The following is a 14,998-nucleotide window of genomic DNA, read 5'->3' on the forward strand; positions in this document are numbered from 1 at the left end:
CTTGAAAAGGGGAAGACCGCACGAACCCAGGTCTTATGTGTACATTGTTACCTATATGTGTAGAGGTCAGTTTTATTTAAAAAGACAAACAAAAAAAGGGATTAAAATATGACTACCTCACCTTTAAAATAGATATCACTTAAAACCCCCCCAGAAAAAAATGAATTCACATAGACATAACTGAATATAAATGATATTTGTTCATGTTTCATTGAGACATTTTCTAGTAGAGTGACCAGAACTCAAGTACTGAGCTTGTTTCTCTCATTCCTGGAGTCCGTGGTCTATTTCCCACTTCTTTTGCAGAACTGGAAGGGGCATGAGCCCAGTTTCTTAAAATGACAATTCTCAGCCACTTTTAAAGGTTTTCTTTTCTCTAAAAACAACATATAAAATGCTAGGATAATACAGACAGAAATGAAAAGTTAAGCTGAGCTTCTTGGAACAGAGGTCTCAGAATTTGCATTGCCTGGATGATGGGACAGCAGCACTGTCTTGCTCTGTATTTCACTTTTACCATGCACCCAGTGAATGTGCATGAAGCATGATTTATACCAGAGGCTGAATAGATCTTATCAAATGCCAAGTGTATAAGTCAGAGAGCTTTTGGTTTTACACAGCTGCTTTTAGCAGTGAGACCCTATTCTTTCTTGCAGCCTGGTCAGTTCCTACCAGAGCTGAGTTAATTGTGTGTGATGTTGTTTTAAAGTCTAAGGTAAACATGGGGAAAGCCTCTATTTATCCCTGAGGTCAGTAGCATGAAATGTTGATATTCTTTGGGATTCTTCCAGGTATTTGTGATTTGGATTGGACACTGTTGGAAACAAGATACTAGGCTAGATGGACCATTGGTCTGACCCAGTACTACACTTATTTTATGATTTATTTAGATTTTGCTCACACCTTTTTCAGTAGTAGCTCAAGGTGAGTTACATTCAGGTACTCTGGATAGAACTCTGTCCCAGGAGGGCTCACAATCTAAGTTTGTACCAGAGGCAATGGAGGGTTAAGTGATTTGCCCAAGATCACAAGGAGCAGCAGTGGGATTTGAACCTCTGGATTGCAAGACCAGGGCTCTAACCACTAGGCCACTCCTCCAGTCATGTATGAATGCACTCCACTTAGGTTGTAGGCAGATAAGAAATGAATACATAGGCAAAATAAAATACATATTTTATATCTCTTTCTGCCCACCCCAAATAATCTGCTCATTCCAGTGACAGCCCTCTGTCGGGGGGGGGGGGGGAGCGGTGGTATGCAACAAAGTCCTTCCAGACCAAAGGTTCCCAGCCCAGTCTGTGGGGCACATCAGCCAGTCATGTGTTTAGCATATCCACATGAATATGCAGGGGATAAATTTGCATGCATGTCCTCCTTTGTATTCACTTTAGGTCAGCATATTCATTGTGAATAATGTGAAAACTTGACCAGCAGGTTGTGTCCTGGGATTGGGTGGAGAACCACAGTTTCAGAACACTGTAGTCATAGGCCTTAATCCAGATCCTGTCCTGCAGCAATCACCATGACTTCTTTTTTTTACCAAGGCGGTGTGAATGCTACCACTGAGACAGGCTCCCTTCTGCATGTTAATGAGCAGCACAGAAAAACCGGGCTGGCCCTGGGAGACTCCATTTTGTTGATACTACTACTACTACTTATCATTTCTGTAGTGCTACAAAATGTACACTGCACTGTACAATGAACATGAAGAGACAGTCCCTGCTCGACAGAGCTTACAATCTAATTAGGACAGACAAACAGGACAAGGGAATTACTAAGATGAGAATGATAAAACATGGGTTTTGAACAAGTGAGTAAGGGTTAGGAGTTAAAAGCAGCATCAAAAAGGTGGTTAACATGTTATATATAAATGTATATACGCTTACAATGAAACAGAGCAGGAGGCGTACTAAGGGCAAAAAACAAAACCCTGATGTGGGATTTGAACCAGGCTGAGTCTAACCATGAGGCTATGCCTCCATTCTACTTATGTGTGTACACCCTATGTATTAATACGTTTATCCAACCTAATATATGGCAGGCTTATTGTATATAAGCCTAGGATCAGGTACAACTATGTGTATTTACTTTCATGGAGTAATTTTCAAAGGGAGAGTGTGTGCACATCTTCTGGTCATACGTTGGTATGCAAGGTTCCACATTAGGAATCAGCGACTGGGAAAGGGATCTAGGAGTCATTGTTGATGATGTGTTGAAACCCTCTGCTCAGTGTGTAGCGGCAGCTAAGAAAGCAAATAGAATGTTATGTATTATTAGGAAAGGAATGAAAAACAAAAATGAGGACATTATAATGCCTTTGCATCGCTCCATGGTGCGACCACACCTTGAATATTGTGTTCAATTCTGGTCACCGCATCTCAAAAAAGATATAGTGGAATTAGGAAAGATACAGAGAAGGGCAACGAAAATTATAGAAGGGGATGGGATGACTTCCCTGTGAGGAAAGGCTAAAGCGGCTAGGGCTCTTCAGCTTGGAGAAAAGATGGCTGAGGGGAGATATGATAGAGGTCTATGAAATAATGAGTGGAGTGGAAAAGGTAGATATGAATCAATTGTTTGCTCTTTCCAAATATACCAGGACTAGGGGGCATGCAATGAAGCTACAAAGTAGTACATTTAAAACAAATCGGAGAAAATATTTCTTCACTCAATATGTAATTAAACTCTGGAATTCATTGCCAGAGAATGTAGTAAAAGCAGTTAGCTTAGCAGGATTTAAAAAAGTTTGGATGGCTTCCTAAAGGAAGAGTCCATAGACCTTTATTAAAATGGACTTGGGGGAAAATCCACTGCTTATTTCTAGGATAAGCAGCATAAAATGTATTGTACTTTTTTGGGATCTTGCCAGGTACTTGTGACCTGGATTGGCAACTGTTGGAAATGTGATGCTGGGGTTGATGGACCTTCAGTCTGTCCCAGTACGGCAATACTTATGTACTTGTGTAACTTCTGTGCATACCTGCCACATAGTTTAAGCAGTCTGCTCCCTGTCCATAGAGAATCCCTCAGATATTCTCTTAATTATGACTTGTCGTCACTGAGAGTAGCTGATTTGAACACCTGTTTTGGATCCTCTGGGCAATACTGAGTGGAAGTGCAGAAGTTTTATACTGTACATTCGCCAAAATATCTTTATGTTCTTTAATGTCTTTAATGTCTTTTGCTCGACAGTTTCATGTATTTCACAATCATGTACCCAAAACTTTCTGTAAACCAATTGTATATTCTTCACTATTTCCAGTATCCACGATGAATTGTAAGCCACATTGAGCCTGCAAAGAAGTGGGATAATGTGGGATACAAATGTAATAAATAAAATAAAATAAACTGATTTGCAGCTTGTATATACAGACTCTTAAATGGCAGACCCTGGATTCTGCCTGAAGGTCATGAATGTGTATAATATACTTGTATTTCAGAGAGTGCTGTCCTGCTGGAGTTCCCCTGCCGTCCTCTGAATCTCCATACTTTTTGTAGTAAATAATAAGAGGGAACAATTTTATACGTTTATTTTCTTCTGTCTGAGTCAATACATTGATTTACGTTAGGGCTGTACATCGATTAAAGATTTTAATTGCACAATTAATCACGATTAAAAATTTTAAAGCATAAAGCGTCCGCTCACATTTCCTCCTGTACAGTGCAATATATAGATAGCAGATGTAAATTCTCAAAACTTGACATATTTCAATTTCTAAACTAAAAATAATTGATCTTACCCTTGTCTGGTAATTTTATCTTTCCAATCATCTCATTTCCTGGCTCTGGTTCTGCTTCCCTGTGCTCCGAACTCTGTTTCCAAGGCCTCTTTTATATTCACTATTTCTTTTTTTTTCCTCCTCCTTCACTTCCTGCCCTATATCCATCTTTCACATTTAACTTTCTTCCAGTTTTTCTTCCTCTTCAAATCTGTCTAGTTTCCATCTCATCTTTTCTTTCCCCTCCTCTCCCCTCCATTCATGGGCGCCATCATCACCTTCCTTCCCTCTTCTCTTTTCTGTCCCCTCCCTTTCTCTTCCCCTCCATGGTCACTGTCTCTTCCCTTCTCTCGTCCCTCCCCTCCCTCTTCCCACCACTCCATTCCACTCCATGATCACCATTTTTCCACTCCACGGTCACCATCTCCCTTGTTTTTTCCATCCCCTATTTCCAGTATCTGTCCCTCTCAAACATTCCCCCTGGTCCGCATCTGTACCTTCCCCTCCCCTTCTTTCTCCTGGCAAATCTTTCTGCACTTCTGAACCCTCCCCCCGCATCCCCACATTCTCTCACTCTCTCATGCTCCTTCTACCTGCCCTTCTCAGCCCTCCCACCTTTAGCATCGAAGGCCTGCTATTTCTGTCACCTGTCCAAAGCCTTTCTCTACAGTTTCCTGCCCCAAAACAGGAAGTTCTGTCAGAGGAGGCAGGACGCTACAGAGAGAGATGCTTTGGACGAGTGAAAGAAGCAGCATGCCTTCAGTGCTGCAGCGCTAAAGGCAAGGTCAGAGGGCTAAAAGGGGCAGGTAGAAGGCGAGAGAGAGAATGTGGTCCACAAGCAAGGGCTGCAGCCTGCCACCTCTTCTGGACCCCAGTGCTGCTGCCCAGATCCTCTCCCTCCTTGCTCTGGACCTGAAGTGCCGTGAACTCATACCTCTGTGCAGTTAGAAGAGTTGGGAACTCTTCTAACTGCAGCTGCCTCTTCCCACAGCAGCAGGGCTAACCTGGGACCCAGCAGCCGGTCTCTGCAGTCCAGGTGAGCCCAAGAAATGGAGCCATCGTTGTGGGTGAGAGAGACCTGCCATTAATGTGCTTTAAAATTTTTAATGCGCATTAAGCATTGCCAACACAGCCCATTCAAGTGAACGGGCTGTGTTGGCACTTGCGCACAGGCAGCCATGCTAGTGGCTTAGTAAACCCCAGCGTTAACGCGTTAATTGCATTAACGCATTAAATGTGCAGCCCTAATTTACATATTTATGAAGAACACTTCATAAATGTGCATGTGCAATTCCACATTTCTGTGAGTTTCACAGTTTGATTATGAAATAGTTATTCATGTCTAACTTTTTAGAAATTTCAAAAAAGGTGCTGTTTTTTTATTAATCTCTGTTTTCTTGGCCTTTATCTGCTTTGTGACATGCGGCACTAACTGTAATGTTTCTCCCTTTTCTGTTTTAAAGCCTTGAAGAAAGAGGATAGCGGTTTTGAAGAGGTATGTAAAACCTTTCCATAGTCTTGATTTCAAGTGTTCTTCTTTGCAGTGAATTTCTTCTTGAAAAAGGAACTTTTGCCACCTTTTTTTGTTGTATTGGCGGTGTGATCTCCAGGTCCCCAGGCATTTTTCTGCTGGTAATATCGCCCTGTTTGGGTTTGTTTTGGTGGGAGGGGGTTAGTGACCACTGGGGGAGTCCGGGGAGGTCATCCCCGATTCCCTCCAGTGGTCATCTGGGCAGTTGGAGCACTTTTTGGGGACTTGTTCGTGAAAAAAAGGGTCCAAAAAAAGTGACCCAAAATCGCGGTAAAAACGCCTTTTTTTTCAATTATCAGCTAAAGACGCCCATCTCTCCTCGGCTGATAACCACGCCCCAGTTCTGCCTCCGACACGTTCCCGTCAACTTTATTCATTTCCGCGACGGAGTGCAGTTGGAAACGCCCAAAATCGGCTTTCGATTATACCGATTTGGGCGCCTTTGCGAGACAAACGTCTATCTCCCGATTTAGGTCGCACTATAGGCGTTTTTCTCTTTCGAAAATAAGCTGGATAGTGTGGTAATGATGTAAAAGCCGTAGAGGTGTCTAAGCAACAAGCAAATTTTGTCAACTGTAAAAATAGGAATAACATTTACGTTTTTTTTCAAACAGTCTAGCTCTGATGGTGCTAGCCTGAGTTATTTGCCTCAGGGCCCTTTTTATTACTGTGAATTGCAATATTTCAGTATTTGTGTTGTAAATTACTGGTATAGGTAAATCTGGTATTTTCTGAACACTTTCATTTCAATTCCTGTCACCACGTTTTAGCCCAGATCTCTGTTGGAGACATGGAGAAGGTTGATTTCAAAGTCAGTTTCGCAGTAGAAGTTGCAGCCCAGACTGTAGAATGATTGCTGCTAAAGTGCATGGCCTCTGATAAATGACAGTTTGGGCTCATTTGGTGAAACTAGCTGGGTTACTCGCATTGTGTGGATTTTAGACAGAGTGCATGGTACAAGAGGAGAAAAACAGTGCAGCATTGTTAAGAAACACTGTCTGAATGGCTTGACCTCCTGTAATCAATTAAGCACCATTGCTGGAGAAAACAGCGTGCTTAGGGCATTACATATGCCTTTTGCTTGACTGGAAACATTGCTTGAGTTAGAAACAATATTTTTTTGTCAGACCAGTTGTGCCAAATAACTTCCGTCTGTACAGATGTGCTAAGCAGTTCATTCTTATTCAAAATTACTAATGCAGCTTGTGTTAAACTTAGCAAACTGCATTATTAACAGAAAGTTATCAGCACACAGAAAAGGTGCTGTTAATACATGTTCTTCTAGCAGCTAATGCAAAGCTGATGCTCCTGAGAAACAAGCTGAATGTGCCAGTGATTTAAAAAAAAAAAAAAAAAAAAGTCCCCTGTCTTTTGGCTACTGTCCTCTCTAGTGGTTTAAATGTAATAAACAGAGCTGATGCAAGGGTAGTGGGCACCTTAGGCAAATTTTCAGCTTTACACCCCTCCCACGCCCCACCCCCATCATTTTGACAGTTAAAATGAACAATCATGATCACTACATAAAAATCCTCTAAAAATGCAGGTTAAAGAATGTGCTTTAGTTGGTATGGTTGTTGGGATCTGTTTTGCTTTTTCTGCAGATGCTCTTTGCTGCCTCCTGTGTGCCAGCTCTGGTAATATAGTAGTTAAATCCCAGCTTCCCAGACTATTTGTGAAATATGACATGGTTCAGTGGCATATTTATTCAAGGTGGGTGTGTTGCATACGCACCACCTGTCAGAACAGGCCTCCCTGACCTCCCGCTCGTGCCTTAAAATAATTTCTGCTCCAGTCTGTGCCTGGGCAGCGGCACTCATAGCTGCTGAACCGCCCCGCCCTTTACAAAACAGGAAGTTACATCAGAAGGAGTGGGGCAGTTTAGGGAGAAAGTCCTGGTGCAGGCCGCAGGCAGCCTATGAGTGCCACTGCCAGGGCGAAGACTGGAGTGGAGATGATTTTAAGGTTCTGTGGGAGTGGGGGGGGGGGGGGGATAGGGGGGCATGGGAGATGCGCCCACTGTTAAAACTTCCTGGCTACGCCACTGACATGGCCCCCTTAGTCCATCCATTTCTGTAATGCAAATTGTTTCTAGCACCTCTGGTTTCCCCACCTTTGCCTCCTGCCCTCTTGCTTCAGTACTTTATCATTGGTGGTCCAGTGGGGGGCACGAGCACTCTTTAGGCATGCCTGCTCATGTAGCACCCTTTTCCAATTGGCACTTCCTGCCCCCTAGTGGTATGTAGTGATGTAACATGAGAAGACAAGACATTTTCTACCACCAATAGAGATGTATTGCTGCGAAATTATGATGGCTGCCCACTAACACTACATCATTACCTACCTCTAGGGGGCAAGCAGTGCAATGGCCCTGCTGGGACAGCTAAGCAGAGTCTGGGAGAATGGCAGCGATTCTTATTATGGGGAAGGGGGCTCAGGGAGTCCATTGTTATATTTTTCTAGAATTGGGGGGGGAGTAGGGTGACACAGGGAGTTACTACTTCATACACCTAGACAACCAGGGAGGTGGGTGGCTGGGTGAGGTGGGGATATTTTTTTAAGCTGGAGTCTTTAAAAGATAGTGTTCTGATTTGGGGCCCAGTGTTATACCTTGCTGTGGTTGGGAATGTGCGCTGTTCCTAGTCAGAGCAGTGTGAAGAAAATTATCACCGGATTCACCAACCTGCAGAACTGAAGGTACCATCGGTTAGTGAATCATATGGTAATCTTCCTGTGATAAAATAGCGTGCAAATTTGGTGTTTTACCAGTGCTAAGTTAATGTATTTTTAAAATTCTTAAGTTGGCAAACTTTCTTTAAAAAATTTTTTTTTCAAAACTTTTTTAAGGGACCTCAGCGGCGACTTGTTTCATATGAGCATGTAAAACTCATAGAACATAAGAAAGTAAGAGTAGCCATAATGGGTCAGACCGATGGTCCATCTAGCCCAGTATCCTGTCTTCCAAACAGTGGCCAAGCCAGGTCACAAGTACCTGGCAGAAACCTAATTCTTCATTGGTCCACAAATTGGATTTTTTAATTTGAAATCTTTAAATGCAGAGTCTTATGTTAAATATTAAATATCAACACTTATCTTTTGATCTATGCAGGACATGGACGCCAAAAAGAAAAAGTTTGCTGATTTAAGAATTTAAAAATATTTCACATTTCAATTTGAGTTTTGTGCCATTTGGAACTTTGATTTCTATCTTATATCTTCTAAGATATTTTAAATTGCTGGGTTATATTTTGGATTTTATGTGTCGCGGGCTGTTTAGTGGATTAGTTGTGCGCTAGAATTTACACCAGGTTTCAGCAGACATAAGAGCTGCCCCCAAAGTTAGGCACGAGATCTGCGCTAAGCTAATATTCTGTGAAGGACACACAACGCAGTGCACCCTTTCCAAAATACTGATTTAGTATGGATCTTCCCAGCACCTAACTTTGGGCACCATTTATAGATTCCCCCCTATGGAGGAGATTCTAGATTTAGGCGTCGATTATAGAATATGCTTAGTTGCTATATCATCACTAATATCTGCGTGCATCCATTTATGCCAATGAAAAACTGGTGTAAATCTCAGCGCTTATATTTAGACGCACTGGGCCATATTCTATAACTAGGCGCCTAAATTTTGGAATGCCCATGAAACGCCCCTTTCCCCACCTATAACCACACCCCCTTTTGCCTCCGCATGTTAGAAGTTTGGCGCATATCGTTACAGAATTCACTTAGCGAGTTGTGTGCCTAAATTGTAATCAGTGCCAATTAGTGCTCATTATTGCGTGTTAAGTGCTGTTATCAGTGCTCATTAGCTTGTTAAGCCAATTTAAGTTACGTGTGGTGTTATAGATTCCACGCTGGTTTTGGCACCTAAATCTAAGCGCAGTGTACAGAATCCGGGGGTATGTTCCTAAGTGTGTGCGTGTGAATGTGAATCCCCTCGCTAACCTCACCCTGGTAAAGCTTATTCTTGGGCAGGCAATATAAGCAGCTAGTTCCATGCTTAAAAGTTTGCTTTATGCACAGAAATGGCTGTTAAATTGTTAAGTGCTAAGGTCTGGATGGAGAGGTACAGACAAGAGCACAAAAGGATATAGTTGAGTCTGTCATGTCGAGCACGGTAAAATGATCCTGGTAGGCAAATGACTTGGAGAACTGGCAGAACGAAATCATTGTTACTTAGGTGAGTGCTCTTTCAGCGCTGTGAGAATAACGAGAGGGGACTGTGGGGAAGTAGACAAGATGTTTATGGAATCTGGGAGGAACAGGAGAAGAGAAACTGGTTCTGTTGCAGCAGACAGGAACAGTCAAGATTGGCCTGACTAGGGCAGGTTTGAGAGCAGAACAAAAGAGCTTGAGGACAGAGGAAGGTTGACAAGACGGGGAAGAGCTGGTTGGGGTGTTTGAGCTTTTATAAGGGGAAGGATCTGAAAGAGGGAGCAGATTTTGGAAGAAATAGGCATGTGGTGAAGACCGCTGTGTATTGACAGATACAAAACAAAAAATCCTCTACCTCTCATGTAGAACAAATCAAATAGAACATCCACAACCAGGAGAATGTACCAAATGTATAGAAAAGAGAGGAGCAACTGCAGAAAATTAAACACCCATGTGGTAGTCACTGAAGACCAATAACGGGTTGAAGATTATACTTAATTCATTGGGCCGCTCACTCACAGTCATTTTTTGTGTGCAATAATGTTCTGTTTTCTGCAGTAGTGTGCCCCATTTGTGCTAATAATGCAAATGCACTGCAAATAACCAACTAAGCCAGCATAATTGACATAAAAATGTACGAAACTTTTACTTACCTTGTGAGCCCTGCACCGGTCATAAAACCAAACGCTTAGGGCTCCGATGATAAAATCGCTCAATTGTCAAAGAGAAGAGTGGAGGAGTAGCCTAGTGGTTAGTGCAGTGGACTTTGATCCTGGGGAACTGAGTTCGATTCCCACTGCAGCTCCTTGTGACTCTGGGCAAGTCACTTAACCCTCCATTGCCCCTGGTACAAAATAAGTACCTGAATATATGTAAACCGCTTTGAATGTAGTTGCAAAAACCTCAGAAAGGCGGTATATCAAGTCCCATTTCCCTTTCCCCCTTCCCTGTAAATATAACATGCCTCTACATTCCTATGGGCGCATTAGCATTTAACACATATACACCATTTATGTGCGTTGAAACCACTAACGCACCTATAGCGCACCTTAGTAAACATAGGTGTGAAACTAAAAGCCACAGTGCTTTTTACAGTGGCTGACTTTATGCCACACTTGGACTGACAGCTGACATCATAACCACAGACAGGCTAATTCCTAAAGAGATTATCATCCCAAATTTACAGACTTAAATTCCTGCTAAAATTTTGTATCAAAAGCATTTATTTGGAGCACTCTATTATCTTATAAAATATTGTGCAACATCGTAACTGCATTACAAAACAAACAAAAAAACACATACAGAGTAGAGCTGTATCTAATAGCATACTTTACTATTTGGCTGAATATGAATATTGAAAATTATTTGGCTGAATACGAGTGATGTGCATTGAACATTAACATTACAAATAATAAAAGAAGCAGGGTGAAATCAGAGGTCAAGTGTTTATTACAGTAGGATTTAGCACAGTACAGCCTCAGATTATTCGTATTTGAATTTAAATCACTATTCAGCCGAATACAAATAATGTATTCGGGGCCAAATTGAATTGAATACGAATATTAGGTACAGCCCTAATACAAAGAGTACCTCCGCCCCCCCCCCCCCCGCCTGTCAGGACTACCTTACATTCCCTGGTGATCTAGTGGTGTAGTCCAAGCAGGAGCAATGCCTTAGTAGCAGCAGTCATTTTGGGAGCTGAGCGGAAATAGGCGGGAATAACTGGGGATCACTCCTGACCTAACTGTACCCTTAGACCACCAGGGATTGTAAGATAGGCATACATGTGGGGAGGTGCTTGGGGGGGCATCTAGGAGGAGGGGCAACTCCTTTTTGGGGGGAGGGGGGAATAAATTTCTACTATAAATATGATGGCCATTTTTGGTTGAAACCGAAAACATGTCCAAAAACTAAAATAACCTTTTGGCTGAATCCGAAACTAGGCTAAAAAATGGGTTTTGGGCTGTAACACAAACCGGTTGGCCTCTACTGTTAAACTAGATGCCCCCTTATGAAACTACCCTCTAAAAAGCTATTGTGGGTCACTGAGCATATTAATGAAAACAAAAATGTTAAACAGCACGTAACTTCTTATGTATCTTTATAATTATAATAAAAGAGTTTGGTAGTGAATTCAATCTCTTTATAATTTTTCTTACCCTTGTTATGGTTGTCTATTTTCTATTTAACCTTCTGAGCACAGGAAGCAAGAGGGCCGAGATTGCTATCTGCTGTATAAACCTCAGGCACAATCCCTAGTTATTTACTTTTTCTGCTTTGACAACAAAACCTTTCCAGGTGCCAGTGAAGAGGCCAAGGATGGGGAAAAAGGGTTGTATAATGGGACTTAAGCCTTATTCATTCTTTGAAAACAATCACCAGCTATGTAGATGGGGAACAGGCCAAGAGGCCCTAGGCTCAAAGGGCAGAGCTTGATGAACTGAGGTTTGATGGGAATCTGTAAATAGCCGCCACATCTGAATGTAAACCTTAAATTCCTGAGGCGCTGTGGGAGAAGGCCACTCAAAGGTTTGTTATTGTAAGTGGGTATCAGAGAGTAGGAGGACTTGCAGTAGATCATAGAGAGAAATCAGCACCTTGAAGTGTGAATGGACCCCAGAGTTTATTTCTTAAATCTTAAGAAAGACGTGTTTGCGTCAGATGGAGGAACCCCAGCTATTCCTTGTCGTCTAATAGAATTTCTCTGTACTGACACAGAGAGTTAACTGTGTAGTCAGTTTGCTTATTCTAGATATCATTGCATGTTAGTTTTCTCATTTAAAAAAATAATACATGTAAATGAAGGCCTAATAAACAAAAGGTCATACCTTTTTATTGGACAAACTTTCCAGTTCCTGAGTTCCTGAAACTGAGAAACGTATTAAGGGGCCGTGTTAGTAAGCTGTGATAAGAATTGGCCTTCCTGCACCTTTATGCGGATCTTTCCCAGCTAAGTCCATTTTTACTGCAGCCATCAAAATCTCCTTGTTTATATTTATTTCATTTATGGCCTTGCAAGAGAACTTACTGCCACCTATTAAGGAGGCAGTAAGGGCTCCTGTGTTAACTGTACACTAACCAGTTAGTGTGTGATAATGTGGATGTGCAAGAATGTTCACTCTCTGCTCCTGACACACACCCTCAAAAAAAAAAAAAAAAACGTACATCCTGAAAGTAACCTGGAACACAGTGCATCATCCTGTGTTAAATATTTTTGCTGTTAGGCACACATTTTCTCCATGCCTGTCTGCATTGAAATATGTTAAATCATAACTCTTGTCTCACTTCACTAGTCCAGGAGTAGGATTAGAACATAAATGTATCTTGTGTATATTGATTTGTAAGGTATATCTTTATGTTGTTTGATTTACTTTTTATCTTGGCACATTGTATATTTAAAAAAATATAAAAACATAGTGGAGGGGAAGTAGAGCTGGGTATCTAAGATCTTGTCTTTGAGAGAAAATTAACTGATAATGAATAGAATGCATAAACTAAAGTTAATGTGTGTGAAAGTTACGAAACAATCACTTCAACATGGTTGACTTCCTAAAGAGGCCTGAGTTGAAGAGCTCTGCACAGGCAAATAGCGATATAAACACTTTGATCACTTGGGGGCCCTTCTAAAAAGGCGTGGGAGGGCTAACACATGGGTTGCGCACGCCAAATCTACACTATCACCGGGCTAGCGCTTGCGCCTGGCTGTTATTCCGAGTTAGGCGTGCGCCAAATCAAGTGATAGAAAATAATTTTCTCCCTTTGGGGGCGTTCTCGGCGATAATCGGCAGTTGACACGCACTGCACGGTGACCATGCAGGACCTCATAGACCTACCAACCAGAAACACAACAGGATCAACACTGACATACCTAAATCTCCACCACCCAAGCTGGAAAGGACTCAAATACAAATCAACCTATGCATCCAGCTTTTCCTACATAAGCACACAACTATGGAACGCATTACCAAAAGCCGTGAAAACAACTTATGATCACCTAAACTTCCGGAAATCATTAAAAACTAACCTGTTCAAAAACGCATTCCCTACCGACCCAACTTAAATGCCTGTACCCTGCAACACAACGAAACCAGAGCTCATAATGGACATATAATAACTCTTCCTCTCTATGATTCCCTAATGTGTCTGTACACACGACGAACCTTATTCTACCACAACATTACTGTATTTGTTCATACTGGAATTGGTGAACGCCTTTACGGTACTATGTAAGCCACATTGAGCCAGCAAATAGGTGGGAAAATGTGAGATAAAAATGTAACAAATAAAATAAATAAAAATAAGTCAGTGGGTGGCGTTAAGGGCTCAATAGGCACATGCTAGTTTTAATTTTGCTGCAGGTCTATTTCCTGGCCAATTAAAAAAAACGTTTTTCGAGACGTGGTAAAGAAAAGGCCCAGCACATGTCCAAAACACGCGCCCGTACTACCGCAGGCCACTTTTTACTGCGCCTTTGTAAAAAGACACCTTATTCTTTTCCCTTGCTGTGTTCTGGCTGTTTTCTAACTTCCCTTCTGAACTTGCTGATGTTTGTTTAGAGTGATTGTTTTTCCTGTTAGTGAACTTGCTAGTTAAGAAAACGGATGGTATTTGTTTCAGACACTTACGGATCTTCTGGATTGTGCTGAATGTGATACAGCTGTATCATGTGTGGCTTCACCCAACTTTTATCTAGGAATGTAAAATAACTGATTGAACAGTAAGCAGCATTTTTACTGTCGAGTCCTTTAAATGTTTACATCTGCTGGGTGAGCATGGAATCTGTTGAAATCAGCTCACATTTGACTTCTGGGTTCCTCCTGCTTGGCTTTCTGCACAGTTCCCCATGGTGGGGCGGTTTGGTGTAAATATGTAAAACTTACAGTGGGAAATCAAACCATAAACTGTAAAATCCAGGGTGAGTGGGGGCACATTGAGGGTTTCTCCTCTCCTCCCACAGCGGAGGGCAGTGTTAAACAATCAACCATTTAAGTGGTATAGCTACAAAGCTGCAGTAAAATAATGCATTTCACCACAGCTTCATTTGCAGTGGGAGTCACCATGCGTTTCCCAAACTGTTTTCCGCGGCACCCTGATGTGCCGCAGCGAACTCTCAGGAGGTGCCGCAGCACATTTTGACCTCCCTCCCGCCGCCCACAATCCAGCATCACTCCCTACTTTCTCCTCCTGCAAGTCTGGAATCTGCTGCTCCCTGCTTCTTCCATTTCTGCAGTGCTTGCAGCTTACATTTTTGGGCCGTCCGCAATTCACACAGGCACTGCGGGGACTTCCCTCTGCCATGTCCATGAGATAAATTTTGTATGTCACAAAAAAAATCAAGTGTGCAGTAAATTCTAAGCACGTGAAAGTATGGTAAAATCAATACTAATACTAAAAAACACTGGTTAACGCAAAGCTTATCCAGAGCTAAAATCTTGTTTAATTATTTAAAGAAGAAAGACCCCTCAGAAATCAATTGGATACAAATCCTAGGTTATGACCGGCATCAACTTAAGCCATTGTCTCGTTTCTATCATCGAGGTCAAAACTCCTTGTTTTATATAATTTATTGGGCCTACTGTGCATCAAAAAA

The 14,998-nt window shown here is 42.0% G+C and overlaps 1 protein-coding gene across 3 annotated transcripts in view; it reads left to right on the forward strand.

Moving 5' to 3' along the window:
- The window catches only part of CDK14 (cyclin dependent kinase 14), an 857,524-nt gene that overhangs the window by 33,628 nt on the left and 808,898 nt on the right, over positions 1 to 14,998 (forward strand). For all 3 annotated transcript variants that reach the window (XM_030200090.1, XM_030200096.1, XM_030200123.1), the window contains exon 2: positions 5,183 to 5,214. In XM_030200090.1, coding sequence (XP_030055950.1) covers positions 5,183 to 5,214 — 32 coding nt within the window. The remainder of the gene's footprint in view (positions 1 to 5,182; positions 5,215 to 14,998) is intronic.

The sequence above is a fragment of the Microcaecilia unicolor genome, chromosome 1 (assembly GCF_901765095.1).
Source record: "Microcaecilia unicolor chromosome 1, aMicUni1.1, whole genome shotgun sequence".
Taxonomy (NCBI): Eukaryota; Metazoa; Chordata; class Amphibia; order Gymnophiona; family Siphonopidae; genus Microcaecilia; species Microcaecilia unicolor.